This window comes from Amblyomma americanum, chromosome 7 (genome assembly GCF_052857255.1).
Source record: "Amblyomma americanum isolate KBUSLIRL-KWMA chromosome 7, ASM5285725v1, whole genome shotgun sequence".
NCBI lineage: Eukaryota > Metazoa > Arthropoda > Arachnida > Ixodida > Ixodidae > Amblyomma > Amblyomma americanum.
Genome location: NC_135503.1, coordinates 142,321,747 through 142,335,293, shown reverse-complemented (window position 1 = coordinate 142,335,293; position 13,547 = coordinate 142,321,747). Strand labels below are relative to the sequence as shown.

The 13,547-nt window shown below is 47.5% G+C and overlaps 1 protein-coding gene across 1 annotated transcript in view; it reads right to left on the bottom strand.

The window, feature by feature from the left end:
• The window catches only part of LOC144096640 (uncharacterized), a 60,608-nt gene that overhangs the window by 21,339 nt on the left and 25,722 nt on the right, over nt 1-13,547 (bottom strand). Inside the window, exons 4-9 of the mRNA XM_077629467.1 lie at nt 9,011-9,112; nt 7,736-7,840; nt 6,233-6,524; nt 3,468-3,546; nt 2,650-2,728; nt 1,481-1,611 (exon numbers count right to left, since the gene is read on the bottom strand). Coding sequence (XP_077485593.1) covers nt 1,481-1,611; nt 2,650-2,728; nt 3,468-3,546; nt 6,233-6,498 — 555 coding nt within the window. The 5' untranslated portion in view covers nt 6,499-6,524; nt 7,736-7,840; nt 9,011-9,112. The remainder of the gene's footprint in view (nt 1-1,480; nt 1,612-2,649; nt 2,729-3,467; nt 3,547-6,232; nt 6,525-7,735; nt 7,841-9,010; nt 9,113-13,547) is intronic.

Genomic DNA, 13,547 nt, shown 5'->3' with positions numbered 1-13,547 from the left:
TTCACTGTGGGTTCATGAATATGTTTTTTAATGTTTCCAAAGCACGACGACTGACTCGTGTTCAAGGAGCCAAACTATCATGCTGCAGAAGCAACATTTGAAGACATTATACGCAGGCAAGTGCGAACAGTGGTTTTTTGGTTTGAAGCGAATTCGAAGCAAATAGAAATTTTCTTGGAATAATTTTTAAGTGAACATTTCAAACATTTATAGCACATAAAAAGGTTAAATGGCACAACAGGCATTTTAAAAATCATGTATTTTTTTTGCAAACAAAGCCATTACATGAAAAAAAAAAAAAGAGAGAGATTGCACAGAAGCTTTGTTACGCTCATTGAAGATGTGTCAATGCAATGCAAAAATGGCCATCGAAAATTGGGGGAAGTCGACCTACATGCGAAGCCGCTGTATTTGTGGGGTGTGAGGACTATTTTTGGGGCTCCTGACTGCCGGTCTTCATTGCGCTGCTATTGCTTTTAAGCGACGGCTCCATGAACACCCGGCAGGTGTAAGCAACGTGCGCCCAGCGCCACCCTTGTCGGGTGTCGGCAAGGGGCACCCATCTCCATGTGCCTCGTACTAGCTTCCTCTCTTAGTCGCACTGTCGCGTGTGATTAGTGAATTTCATGTGCAGAAGAGCAGCTGCGGCAGATGCAGTCGGCACAGACTTGTACTGCGGAAGTCAAGGGAGCCGCATGTACTCCGATTAGAGGGATTTAGCATAGCACGATCCGCGGCTGCTGTCGCGATCCGCCACCGCGGGGAGCCACTACACATGCGAAGATCGCCCTGAGGACATCCCAAGTACGCCAGAAGCCGGCCAGCTGATTGCACGCCTGCCCCGTCAGGACCATTGAGCACGTGCACACTGGTGGCGCGCGGAAGCGGATCTGGGCTATGCTCAATCTCTCTTTTGATGCACGCCACCGTGCCGGTTACGGCGCGTGCGCACAGCGGGTAGCGTAGCCTCAGACACCTAGCAGGTATAGGTCTGGGCACCACGCTTCTGCCTGCTCGCGTCTGTTGTGGCGAGCATACGCAGACCGGCTCCGGCATACGGCCGCACGAGCGCAGGCACGCGGCATGGAGTCGGAGCTTTGGTTGCACGTACGCTGCAGCATCCTGGAGGAGATACACCATGTCGAGACGAATACTTCGAAATTTTAGACTTTTTAGACTTCGATATTTTGCACTTAGGTACAACGTGCCACATGTGGAACAGGCTACTGACGACCTGTTAGGCAGATGTAGTAGACGTCAAAGATAATGTAACAGGGGCTGGCAAAGGACAAGACAGGGTGAGTACCTTGAGAAGCCCAGAAGCATCAGGTACAGGACAGGGTATATGGGAATCTTAGAGCAGCAGCGAACGTAATAACAATGCCAATAACAATAATGGACATAATAATAACTGCAATATTTAATGACAAAATTGCCCAACGCAAATGGCAAAGCACTCATGATGTGCTGTTGCACTCACCGACTGCGCATATCGCTGCATGTCACTAAGCTGTGCATTAAGAGTCAGGATCTCCTGCTGTTGCCGCAGGTTGACCTCCGTCCGTCGGCACAACTCTTCTTGTAAATGGCTGGACTCCTTGGTGACATCCGCTGTAGGCACGTGAATGAAGAAAAATGATGATATGGTGCAGAGACGACAAAAGACGAAATGAGAAATCACTGAACAGAATGGTAACCTCAGTTTGTTGGCCTGCATTGTCTTGTGTGTGTGTGTGTTTCTACTTTCTCACCTTCCTTGAACCAGTTCCCCAAAATGAATCAATGTCAACTTGCTCAACTGTCTATTTTTTTTATTTTCAATATGAGAACAAAGAACAGCACGCCAGTTCTGCAACAACAATGAACACATACGAAATATTAGCACAAGAATGAAAATTACAGAGGCACAAAGATCAATGTTAATACATTGAGGAGACAAAAAAATGTGGTAATATGCTGCTGCATGGAATGCACAGCTTAACCAATGTTATGGATGCTGCCCATAGGGCACAACAAAAAACAAGCCCCCCATTAGTAATAGTTAAAAAACCCTGTATCGTAAAAGCCTGAACAGGCCTACGATACACAGTCCCGTAGCCTTGTACTGTGCCAGCAGCTGACAAAGACTGACGATAAAGACTTTGCACCATAATTAAACCAAGAAGAAGGACATACAGTGGAGTTGGATGAGACTTGGTCCTGCATTTACTGGGTAGTACGGCAGTTCATCCATTACATGTAAAAAATCCTGTACAATTCTCTGGTTATTTCATGCAACTGTAGTTTTAGAGACGAGTCAGTAAGGTGTTTTCCTCCAAACTTAGAATTAGGGAAGGAAATGGTCCCAAGCACTTTCATAGCACATGAACTGCTGCTGAAGTTCACTGTAACTAAAAAAAGAGACAAAACAAGAACAGCTAGAAGTAAAAAAATTCTGCATTATGGCACTGACTCATGGCCGCATCTTCAAGACCACTGTTGAACGCTCCTGGCAGCTTTCTTTTGTCTAAGCGACAAGGTGCGGACAGATCTAAGATTCAGACACCAGGTCAGCACTGGAACTGCACACATTCTAGTGTGATATGACACGTGGGCCCGCTTTCTTTGTACCGCCCCAGCACAACACTCCAGTGAGGGTTTTACACGCACATAGTTGCCGGACGCAGTCCCGAATGAGCTGCAGCTCCTTCTTCTCCTCTTCCTCCAGGTGGCTCAGCTGGCTCTGCGACTGTGGGGGAGGCAAACAATGCACAAGAGCCGAGTAAGCCACAGGCAAGACGACAGAGCATCGCTGCTGAAATCTAAAAGAGCACAGAATAACAATCCGAGCCAGAGATCCCTGCTCCTTCCCGCAGATACCCTGCCTGGCTGCAGGTGCCCTGGAGAATGGACCTGCCTTACACCATCTCCACTGTGAACTCTCCAAATTATGAAACTGGGAGCGCAGGTGGTGAACAACGCCTACCAGCATTACGCTCAGACTTGCAAAGTACAGAGTGGTATAGGGTGGAGACGATGGGCACAATTGCAGAGCACTAGCACAGACCTTCTCGCTGGACTGCAGTGCAGCCTGAGGGCTGTACAAACTCCTGACTGATGGATCTTCTTTTTTTTTTAAAGGGCAGATTTTAAGATAGCTGAATTTTTTTTAAAAAGCATTTTGAGATAAGCAGCGGAAAACACACAGCATGGCAGGATTTTGTTAATTCAAACTTCCAGTTTGCTTGAACTAATGCTTTGCTCCTGTCAGCATCAACTACATTAAAAGGGCTATCCTTATTTGGACAAGTCGACCATGCCTACTGAAGCTCCCTGAGCAGCAAAGATACCTTTTGCTTGAAGCAATATTTTGCAACATGGTAATTCAAGTCAACACAGGTTTGCAGTAAAAGCAACATAACAGAGCAATCCGAATGGCTGCTTGCCATGCCATGCGAGCGACGGCGAGATTTTCAATGCAGTCTCACCTCAGCCTTCAGCTGGTTGTTCTCCTGCTCCAGCTCATGGATCTTGCGTGTCAACGTGCTCACGGGAACGTCATCACCCCTGCAGAAGACAACAACCAAACTAGTAATGCTGTCCATCCATGGTCAGTGCTCGGAGAACTCTAAAACTACCCACCTGGCTACATGCAGAACAGGGTCTGAAATCACACGATGCCCGTTTTATTTTCCTTCCTCACCTTAGTTCTTCCACAGCACGCAAGCTAGCAAATCCACAAGCAGGTGCACCATGCGCCTTTTCTCAGCCACAGCAGTGATGTTCAAAACCAAAAATTCCCTCAAATAGAGCCAAAATTTCCTATTTCAGGCCCTTTTTCTCTCAAGCCACTTTAAACCTCCATCAACTTGGTAAAAGTGAGATAATTTCAGTTCTTAAGGTTCTCTGAAACTCGGTAAAAATTTTATTTACGCCAAATTTTACCAGTCAAGCTCCCCTGCCTGAAAAGGGGAAAAATTCCTCGAATGGAGCATCACCGAGCGGCCCGTGACGTGCGCGTACTGCTGATATCTGGTCATGCCAGATCCCTGTGCCGCAAAAATACCATCCAACTGTTTAGGCTCCAAATCAATGCACAGGTATAATTTACACCTATGCGAGGCTTCATCCGTTGGAGGCAATGCTCGGTATATCCCATGTATGACCACGTCAAATCTCTGCGTCATGCACCAACAGGCACAAAGGTTGCTCGCTTTCTTCTTACATGCAAGCAAGCACCATTACAGTCGAGCCCACATATAACGGCCCCACTTAATATGAACTTTCGTTTATAACTAACAAGACCTGCATGACCATCAAAATATACATTGTTTCAGCGGCACAAAATCACACATATAACAAACGCCATTAAGCCCTGCTGATCAGTTACAGTCAACGGATGGCATAAACCCAGCGCCGCGACGCTAGATAACCAGCCTCCGACCCATTTGTGCGCCCGGCGAGCGGCATGTTTTCCCAAGACTCATCGCAGGCGAACTGCCCGCGCCGTTTCGTGCCGCTCTCAAGCGAGCTACCCTTTCCCCGCCGACGCACCTTCCAAGATCGTCCTCCTGCCCCTCCTCACAACTCCGCTCCATTCTCCTCTCTCTCTTGCAAATCCGTGCGTGGCCTCCGCACTCATCCGCCCTACCGCTGATGCCGATTGCGGAGGCCATGCTCCGTGAAGCAGGCCTTCCATGGAAGCCAAGAGGTGGCTGCACTGACACTCACGGATGCTCCTCATTGGTCTCTCCACTGGTGCTGCGCGTCTGTTTGATTGGCTTGATTGCCCCCTGTGCACGTGCGCGTTTCGTTGGCTCATAGAGAGAAAAAAGACTCCATGCATTGGCTTCATTCAAATCTCGGGCCCTGGTTGAAATTCAGGATGGCCCATTTCCATTGTATTCAGCGGTAGAGATGATGAAAGCGGCCTGGGCGGGGGTGACGGCCACTTGCGTGCGGAACTGCTTCCGCAAGGCCGGCTTCGTCGACACAGAGCCTGATGCCGAGCCTGATGCTCCGGAGGATGACCAGTCCGGTGGCGATTTGTGGCAGTGAGTCATCGACTCCGACATGAGGGGTCATGACATTGGTTGTAATGATTTTATTTCTGTCGATGACGACGCCAACATCGCGGAACCGTGCACGGACGAGGGCATCGTTTCTGAAGTGCGGGCCGAGAGTGACACGGAGGAATCAGATGAGGATGAAACTTTGGAGCCAGCACCCATAAGCGCGCCAGCATCAATGGGCTACATAGAGAGCCTCAGGCAACTTGTGTATGCCAAGGGCCTTGGCAAAGAGCACGTTTCTGCATTAAAAAAACTGGAAACGTCCCTCATAGGATCTGCGCTGCAAAAACACACATCCATCACGGACCTTTTCGCAAAGAAAAATCTTGTGTTTTGACAACCAAGTGTCTTTAAAGCTGTGGTCCACTTACTACGATCTTCGGGATATAACGAACGGACGCTGCTTGATGCTTATGTTCGTAATAAGACAGCTCCTCCTTTCACCTCATTTTCAGCATTAGATATAATAGGGATCATTCGGCATCATGGGCCGCCCCACATAACGGTGGGTCGACATGAAAAATGAACCTTATGTTTTTCCACATGCACCAAATAATACTGAAAGATAAAAACTCATATCAGTTCCTTTATGCCTGGTGAAATTGGCTTGTACTGCTCAGCAATGAAAGACACCAACAGGCTAGTCAGCTACTAATCGGCTCTTGGGCACCCCCAGCAAGGGAAGAATACAGTGTTTGCACAAATACAACGTGACCATTAATACCACATGAGGGGGTAGTTTCAGCCTGCAGGAATACTAAGACCAAACGCAAGCGCAAAATCTTCACGAAGATCATAGCTGAGGACTATGTGTCAACGCAGCGTCGTTTGTAGCCTAGTTTAGGCAGCTTTTTCTTTCCCTGTTCCACAAGGTTTTTCACTCCTTCCCGTTCTCATCTGCCAGTGGCGCCATCTTTCCAAGTTCGAAGCCACACTCTCTCTCTATTGCCAGCCCATTATGTGTGCTTTGCCTGAATGGCCTAAGGTGATTGAGAAGTTGGCTTCCCCTTGCAGCTCATGAGCCTGGTGGTTCAGCTGCAGGAAGTATATTTTGAAGAGCGGCACAAAAACGGAGTCTAATTGCACCTTGGTTTCGAATTAACACGCTGTGCATTCTGAAGTGGATAAGTTGAGGTAAAAAACGCGCTACATTTGTACTCGAACACATACACCCCACTCACTCGGTGGGCGAGGGCAGGGCGCTGTCAGCCTCCTCTTGGGCAGTGTACACCTCAAGGAGGGAGGCCTTCAGGGCCAGCTCATGGCGCAGCTGTGTGAGCGCCTCCTGGGCCTGCAACAGCTCTGCCTCGAGGGCATCACTGCGGCACACCAGCTGCTGCTTCTCGCGCAGCAGGCCCTGGCCAATGTGGGCGGCCAGCTCCAAGTCTCGCTCCTTCTCCTCCAACAGCCGCGTCAGGGCTTCCGGGTCGCTGTACGTCCGCGTCATCTGGCTCACCCGCTCTCCAGACACCACTGCACACACAAAACACCCCACTATGAGGCAAGAGAGAAGACGCGTTTAACAGGACATCAAGCCCAACATTAACAGCCCAAGACAGGTGTGACGTCTTAACAAAAGTTTTCGCCGTTTTGGAGACACGGAGGTGCTGGAGTGAGCCAAGAGAGTCCCAAAATGGGCCAGTTTCGAACTGGCACTTGGGACAAGGACAGGTTGAAAGTTGTTTAACATACGGCCACTTCTAGAAGATATACAAGGGCATGCACATCAGGCAGTGCAAGGCAGTGACATGGGCCTCACGATCATAGAGCAGTGGACTCTGCTAGAACATGAAGAAAAAAATGTGCATGAGAAAAAAACATTCCATTCATGGCAGCGCAAGCGTACGAACAACAAGGTCCTCAAAAAGAGAGGCACTGATTGGGGCAAAGAGACAACTGACAGCCTCCCTGGCTTGTTTCAGGCCACCAAGCCAATGGACTAGAATGAAAGCATGGACTGAGACAACCCTTAGCATAAAGGCGAGGTCCTAGCTCTCCAAGTTTTGGACATGCACGGCATCAACAAGCTGACGTGCTTGATTCCGCCATATCTGGTTAGTCACAAAAGGTTTCGGCCATCTGCCAGGACCACGAAACATCACTTGCTTAATGTTGCCAAATCTTTCATTTCGTATCGTTGAGAAAAGGGTCTTTAAGGAAATGGAAACTGAACTAAACTGGAACTGTTTTTGTTCACAGGCTGCGTGAAGTGTTTTAAGAGTTCAGACACAATAGTATATAGAACAGATTGAAAGTTGGTGAGCCCCTCACTTGTATGACTTTTCTTGCCACGACCACAGGTCTGAAAAAACTAAATATTTACCTCCCCTCTTGCCTCAGACAAATGAAAGTTCAAACTGATGCCAACCAAAAACGTCCAACTTCTATGGAACCACAGAAAGCATATACGGGACCACAGCACACGAGTGCATGTCCCTAGCATCTGCTAAATGCATCACACATGGAGTGAAAAACACATGAAAAGACAGTAAGGTTGTGGCAAAATATATCTGTTTATTTCCCATGAAAGCAGGCCACAAAAGCCTGGCTGAGTGTTGGGATGCCTACTGTTCCCAAATAGAAGAAAGCAATTTTAAACTCACTGCAGGTTTACGATTTCGATGCAACTGCATAATGGAACTTTTTTTTTATTCCCATGGTTTGACGTTGCCGGCTGCACTCACCAAAGTAGTTCAGTGTCTCCTGGATAAGCTCTGGTGGCAAGTCCAGATTCTCGGGACTTGGGAGGCACGGTGATGGAATAATGGACCAGTCTTCCTTGTCGTAACCTGTAAGGGCAAGTTTGCAGAGAAGAGAAAATGCATAAATAACAGCAACATACAAGCCACTGATATCACCACTTTAACCATTCTACACTGTATACAATGTGTTTTAGCTTAGCAGTTTTGAACCTGTTTTGAACCAGTTTTGAACCCAAGAAAGCACTGCTTTTTACTACAGCTAGTCTACCGACATAAGCAGCTGTACCTATAGTACGCTGCCCTGATCTTTGCTCATTTCTTGATCATTAAACATATGCGAAATGTAGGTGAAGATTTTAACCCTAAGTGTGACATTGTCTGAAAAAAAAAACAAAAAAAAAACAAATGGTGTGCATACAAAACAACAAAAAAAATAAACTTTAAACTTGCACATCCCTTTCAGCACTAAATCACAAGCAGGTCCAAGGCAGCAGCAGTGCTACCTTGATAGCTGTTAAAGGCCATTCCATAAATATCATTCAAAAGCTGCATGCAACACAAACAAGCCACCACCAAGGCAGAACAGCTGTGGCATTTGAGATTGCGTGCAGCAACATGCGGGCATCAAGGGCCCAGTGGTGTTCTGTGTTGCATGGCGGGGCATGCAACAGCATACAGTTGTTTAGAACAAGTGTTCACACCATGTTTGGAAATATCTGCACACAAAAATTTTTTTATGTTTTGGTTCCAACAAAATGCACTCCCTCTAAGGCACTACAGGCCGAAGGCACGAGTGGAGAGACAGAAAGAGAGGCAGTGGGGTTAACTAGGAAGTGCCTGGTTGGCTACCCTACATGTGGGGAGGGGAACAAAGGGGGTGAAGGAGTGTGGCAGAGTTTTGAACGTGCTACGAGAAGCATGACACAACAGTGCTACGTGTGAAGACTAATGATGGAAGGTATCGCAATCCCACTGGACAAAGCTAGACCACCGGGGAAAAAAAGTGTCCAGTTTTTTTCTCTTTTCTCCCTTCTGCCCACTTCCCTTTCCAGGCTGAAACTAACACAAGCAGCACTCGTAAAAAATAAACAAATAAAATAAACAAATGAAAATGAGAAAGAGAGACAGCAAGAGCAAGGAGGAGAGACAAGAGAAACGAAAGTGCAGGGTGCTTGTTCCCTGCACATGTCCACCTCTTCCCTGCAGAAGCAGGATCATGAGGATAGTAGAGGAGGATAGGAGGGGGCAGAGACTTGCCTCCAAACTCGGTGAGAGTGTCGGCACGGAGGCGGTACCGAGGCAGTTGCTCTTCGATCAGGCTCACCAACTCCACCTCGGCACCGCCACTGCAGCTCAGATCTGGAACAAGGAGGAAAGAACCAATGAGAGAGTTCGGGAACACGGTACTACTTGGGAGTAAAAAAAATAGCAAAAGCACTGCAGCTGGTGGCATACGTCACACATTTCCCATGCCATTGCCGATACTCTGCACTAATTTACTGACTCATGTATAAAATAGTACAGTGAACAAAAGAGACTGAAAAATGAAAGCACGCTTCACATTACCATGTCCTTTGCAACAAGTGGCAAAATGACAAGCACCAGTAAATTCTTTGCTGCAAGAGGCTTCTTGGTGCACAACCCTGATAGAACAGGGCTCAAAAATCAGTCTTATTCTTTTATCGCCCATTCAAAAAGCAACACCAAAACAATGCTAAACAGTTAAATGCTCAGCTCACCACTCAACCCCAGTTGGTTAATCTGTAGACCCAAAGTCAAACGGGCTAAGTGACTACCAGTCGCGGCTAGACATATGAAGTTCCAGGCGTCCACATGGCCCATAGAAGAAGGAAGCTCTTTTTTTTTGCAGCTATGTTATATCAAAGTGACAAGCAGTACTGAAAATAGCACTCTTATCCAGGAAACAAGTAGCGACTGGCAAGCTGTTTTCTTTTGGAGCCAGAACAGCAAGTACATTGACACACTGACCAAGACAGACCTCAAAGCATTTATAAAGCAGCAATTAACAGAGCAAAATGTAGACAGACATGCCAATGTTGCTGTAACTCCTGTCCCAAAATTCTACAAAGGCTAAGCTTTCTCGGACAGCCACACTAATTGGCACAGCATAAGATGCGGTGGACTGCCACCATGCGGCAGACCTTTTGCTATGCTTAAGCCAGGAGAGATGACAGCCAGAATTGCTCCTGAGAAAGACTCATCTTCAGATCTCACTGCGCATGCAATAAGCACAACAACGACATGGTGGCAGTGGGGGCATTGTAACTGGGTACTCACATTCATCATAGGACGTTGCATGCATCTAAAAAGAAGAACTGAACACAGGACAGGTGGAAGAAAAGAGAGACAGGGACAAAGAACAGGCAAGCCTTCAGAGAGTTTCATCTACAACGCATCAACAACATCGTTGTGCCAATATAACAACCTTCACAAGTATTCTTCTTTGGAATTAACAGTGCTCGCCACATGTGCACTATACACCATAGGAATGATAGGTTACAGAATTTCGCAAAGTTCCAACCCTGGATGCAAGAACTCTGAATACAAAATAACAGCATGTAAGTCCAAGCTATTCATACACCCCAGCATGCTGCAAGACATTATTCTGAATGCACCAACTCCTCTATATTGCATGGCAAGGGGCCTTAGGTAGCACATACATGTTTCCTGCCCACAGAACCATTTCCTCTGCCTCACTGGATGAGCATCGGGGAAGCCTACGTTGAATACTAAAAGCATCAGCCCTTGGCAGGCAAAGCCGGTGTGCAGTAGTGAGCATACCGTATCCATACCTCTATGTGCACGCTGATAAGAGTGATAACGCATGCACAGCTCGTGCCCAAGATAGCACCACAGTTTGTTGTATGGGAGCAAAAGAAGTGTTTGCACTAGGTGCTCAACGCTGTGACCGTGAAGCAGCCTGAACGCTGCTGCAAATGTTGAAAGACTCCCTGGATTTAATGTGAACAATTCTGTGTTGTCTCCGGTGTTTTTGTTCCCTTTCATTGCTGTATTTACTTCGATACCTTAAAGGCCCAGGAAATGTTAAAGAAGGGAGCGAGTTCTTTTTCACAGCTCTTGCAAGAGTGGCTAAAAACAATAAAATACAATAAATAAAAAAGTCTCAAACTTTTCTTTCAGTGAGCTTTCTCAAATTCTTAACATGCTTCTGGCTACCTATTACTCATGTGTGGATGTCGACTGCACTTAACTTCAACTTCATTTCAACAGCAATCACTGCATCACCAATCAGAAATTTCTCTCACATTTCCAGCATTGACTGCATTCACTAGTAAAATGAAATCATGTGGCAGTTTCAAATAGGCAAGAAAGCACAGGAGGCAGAGGCCCCGAAGGGCTCTCACAAAAGCCTTCTGTGATCCAGCATAACTGGAGGGCATGACCATGTGTTAAATGGACAGGAATAAGTTTGTGTAGAGCAGCCCCTGCTTATCCCATGACAGCAGCAGGGAGTGGAGAAAATGAGGTGTTCTTTGTAACAGCATTACTAGTGCAAAATGCACATGCGAACATGCAGTAAAATTTGTTGTACCAAAAAAAAAAAACAGGGCTACACTAGTTATAAATCACGCGGAAAGTAACAATACTTAAACTATAACATAAAATGATTTGCAAGTGCAAACAACGCAAACCTGCCACACATCACAAATGACAAAGCCACCAGAAGAGATCAGCTGGCTGCAAACTTTAACTAGCCAATAAAAATACTGTCACGACCCAAGGAGAACCATGCAGGTAGGTGTAGGGAACAACCCAAGAATGAGGTCGGTCTTTTTAATCCCAGAGCAAGGTCTAGCCCAAGCGCACCTCACATGCCAACCGCCACTTCGTCATCATTTTGACTAGGCACAGAGGCCGCGCAGTGCTATGCACGCGGCAATATTTGGCCAAATTCAGTGCCGAAGTGCAGGTGGCGCTGGCTACACTAAGAAATCGAGTGCACGAATGTAGCACTGTCTGCACTAATGTAGTACCGTATTTACACGATTGTAAGTCGACTGGAGCTTAAGTCGGCCCCCCAAATCACATTTCCGAAAAAAAAAAAAAAAAATTCGAGGTTGTTTAAGCTTGGCTTTGAATAGTTGAATGCGATAGCATTATCCAGAGGCCGCCATTTATCGCCAGCTGCTATCGGCTGACACGCGTGGCCGTACTCATGGGCCCATCAGGCACTGGGCTACTTGTCCGCACTTGCGCCATCGTCCTCACTAGCGCTGGCATCGTGATCGCTGCTGTGGTCTTACAGAACGTCGTTCTAACGTTGTCGTCCAGCGAAACCCCGCACTTCGCAAACAGCCACATCACGGCATTGCGTGGAACAGCTGAAAACTTTTCCTCGCTGCAGCTGCCCCACTTGTATCACCCGTTGCGAACGTCGAACTTGTGGAGCGGCGCGCAGTTGTTCATTTCTTCGACGTAAAGAATGACAGCCATCTTGAATGTAGTCGTGAACGAGCACTGGCCACTTACAGGACACGGAGCATAAATGATGACTGACGAAGCACTACATTAAAACCTGTGAAACGCGGCCGGCAGTAGTCAAATGCATCAGAGCTTAAGAGAAACTATGCGTGAATGGCGTCGGCTCTTCTGTCGGCTACTGACACTCCCCACCGCCGCTGCCGTTCCGCGTGGGTGCCGCCTCGACTGGAACAGCAGCCTTTCTATCAACTATCAACGCTCCGTTGAGCGCCGAGCGCGCATTTGAAAGTAAAAAGAAAGCGTGGTGGACGCTTGACCTTCCCGTAGAACGCGATTGCGTTATCAGGCTGGCAGTAGTCAAATGCTTCAGAGCCAAAGAGAAAGTACGCGTAAATGCCGTCGGCTCTTCCATCTGCTACCGTTCCGAGTGGGGGCGCCGTCTCGATTGGAATAGTGGCCCTTCCATCAACTATCAACGCTCCCTAGAGGGCCGAGCGCGCATTTGAAAGCAAAAAGAAAACGTGTTGGACACTTGAGCTTCCCATAGAACGCAACTACTTTATCGGGATGCCGCTGCTTATCAGCAGCTGCAGTCTGCAGCCACATGTGGGGAGTTTGGGGTGCAAGTTTCCTGCTTATCGATAGCCGCCATCGGCAGATGCCCGCGGGCGGAAGGGATGCCAGTTTTGCGCGTTGACATAGCAACTGCTTAAGGCCAGCATCAAGAGCGATGCAATGGAGCTGCGCAGCAAAAATGCGACCACGCTGTAGCATGCCCAGTATCCCGTTCGTCTTGCCTTTACTTATAGTGCCATGTTTTTGTTTCGATTGTAAACCAACCCCCCCACTTCGGATTTTAAAATTTTGAAAAATAGGTCGACTTACGATCGTGTAGCCAAAACGAAGAGATCAACCAAGTTAGGCGGAGTAAGCGAATGGATGTGCTAGTACATGTCCTTACAAAAATCTGGTGAGGCTAAGTATACTTTTGCCTAAGCGCAAGTGAAAGGCAAAAGAGCAGCCATTACAGCTCAGCTGCAAAGGCAGTTTCACAGTGAGGTATCAAAGGGGCTCTCCCTATGCTCGAAAACAGCTTTTCTTGGCATTGAAGGAATGGCTACGGGGCAGAGCATCGGCAGCTGTGTCATTCTGCCAAATAGTTTGGCTGCACGGCAGTGCACCAGGTCGCCTGGCATGCTGCTCTCTGCCCAGTCACTTCCATCTGCTGCTGCTGCAGCTGGTGCCATCCATAGAAGTGTCTTGTAAAAAGATCTGCCTGACTAATTCGGTGTAATCAAGAAAACTGTTTCCTCCTCAACTTTATAACACT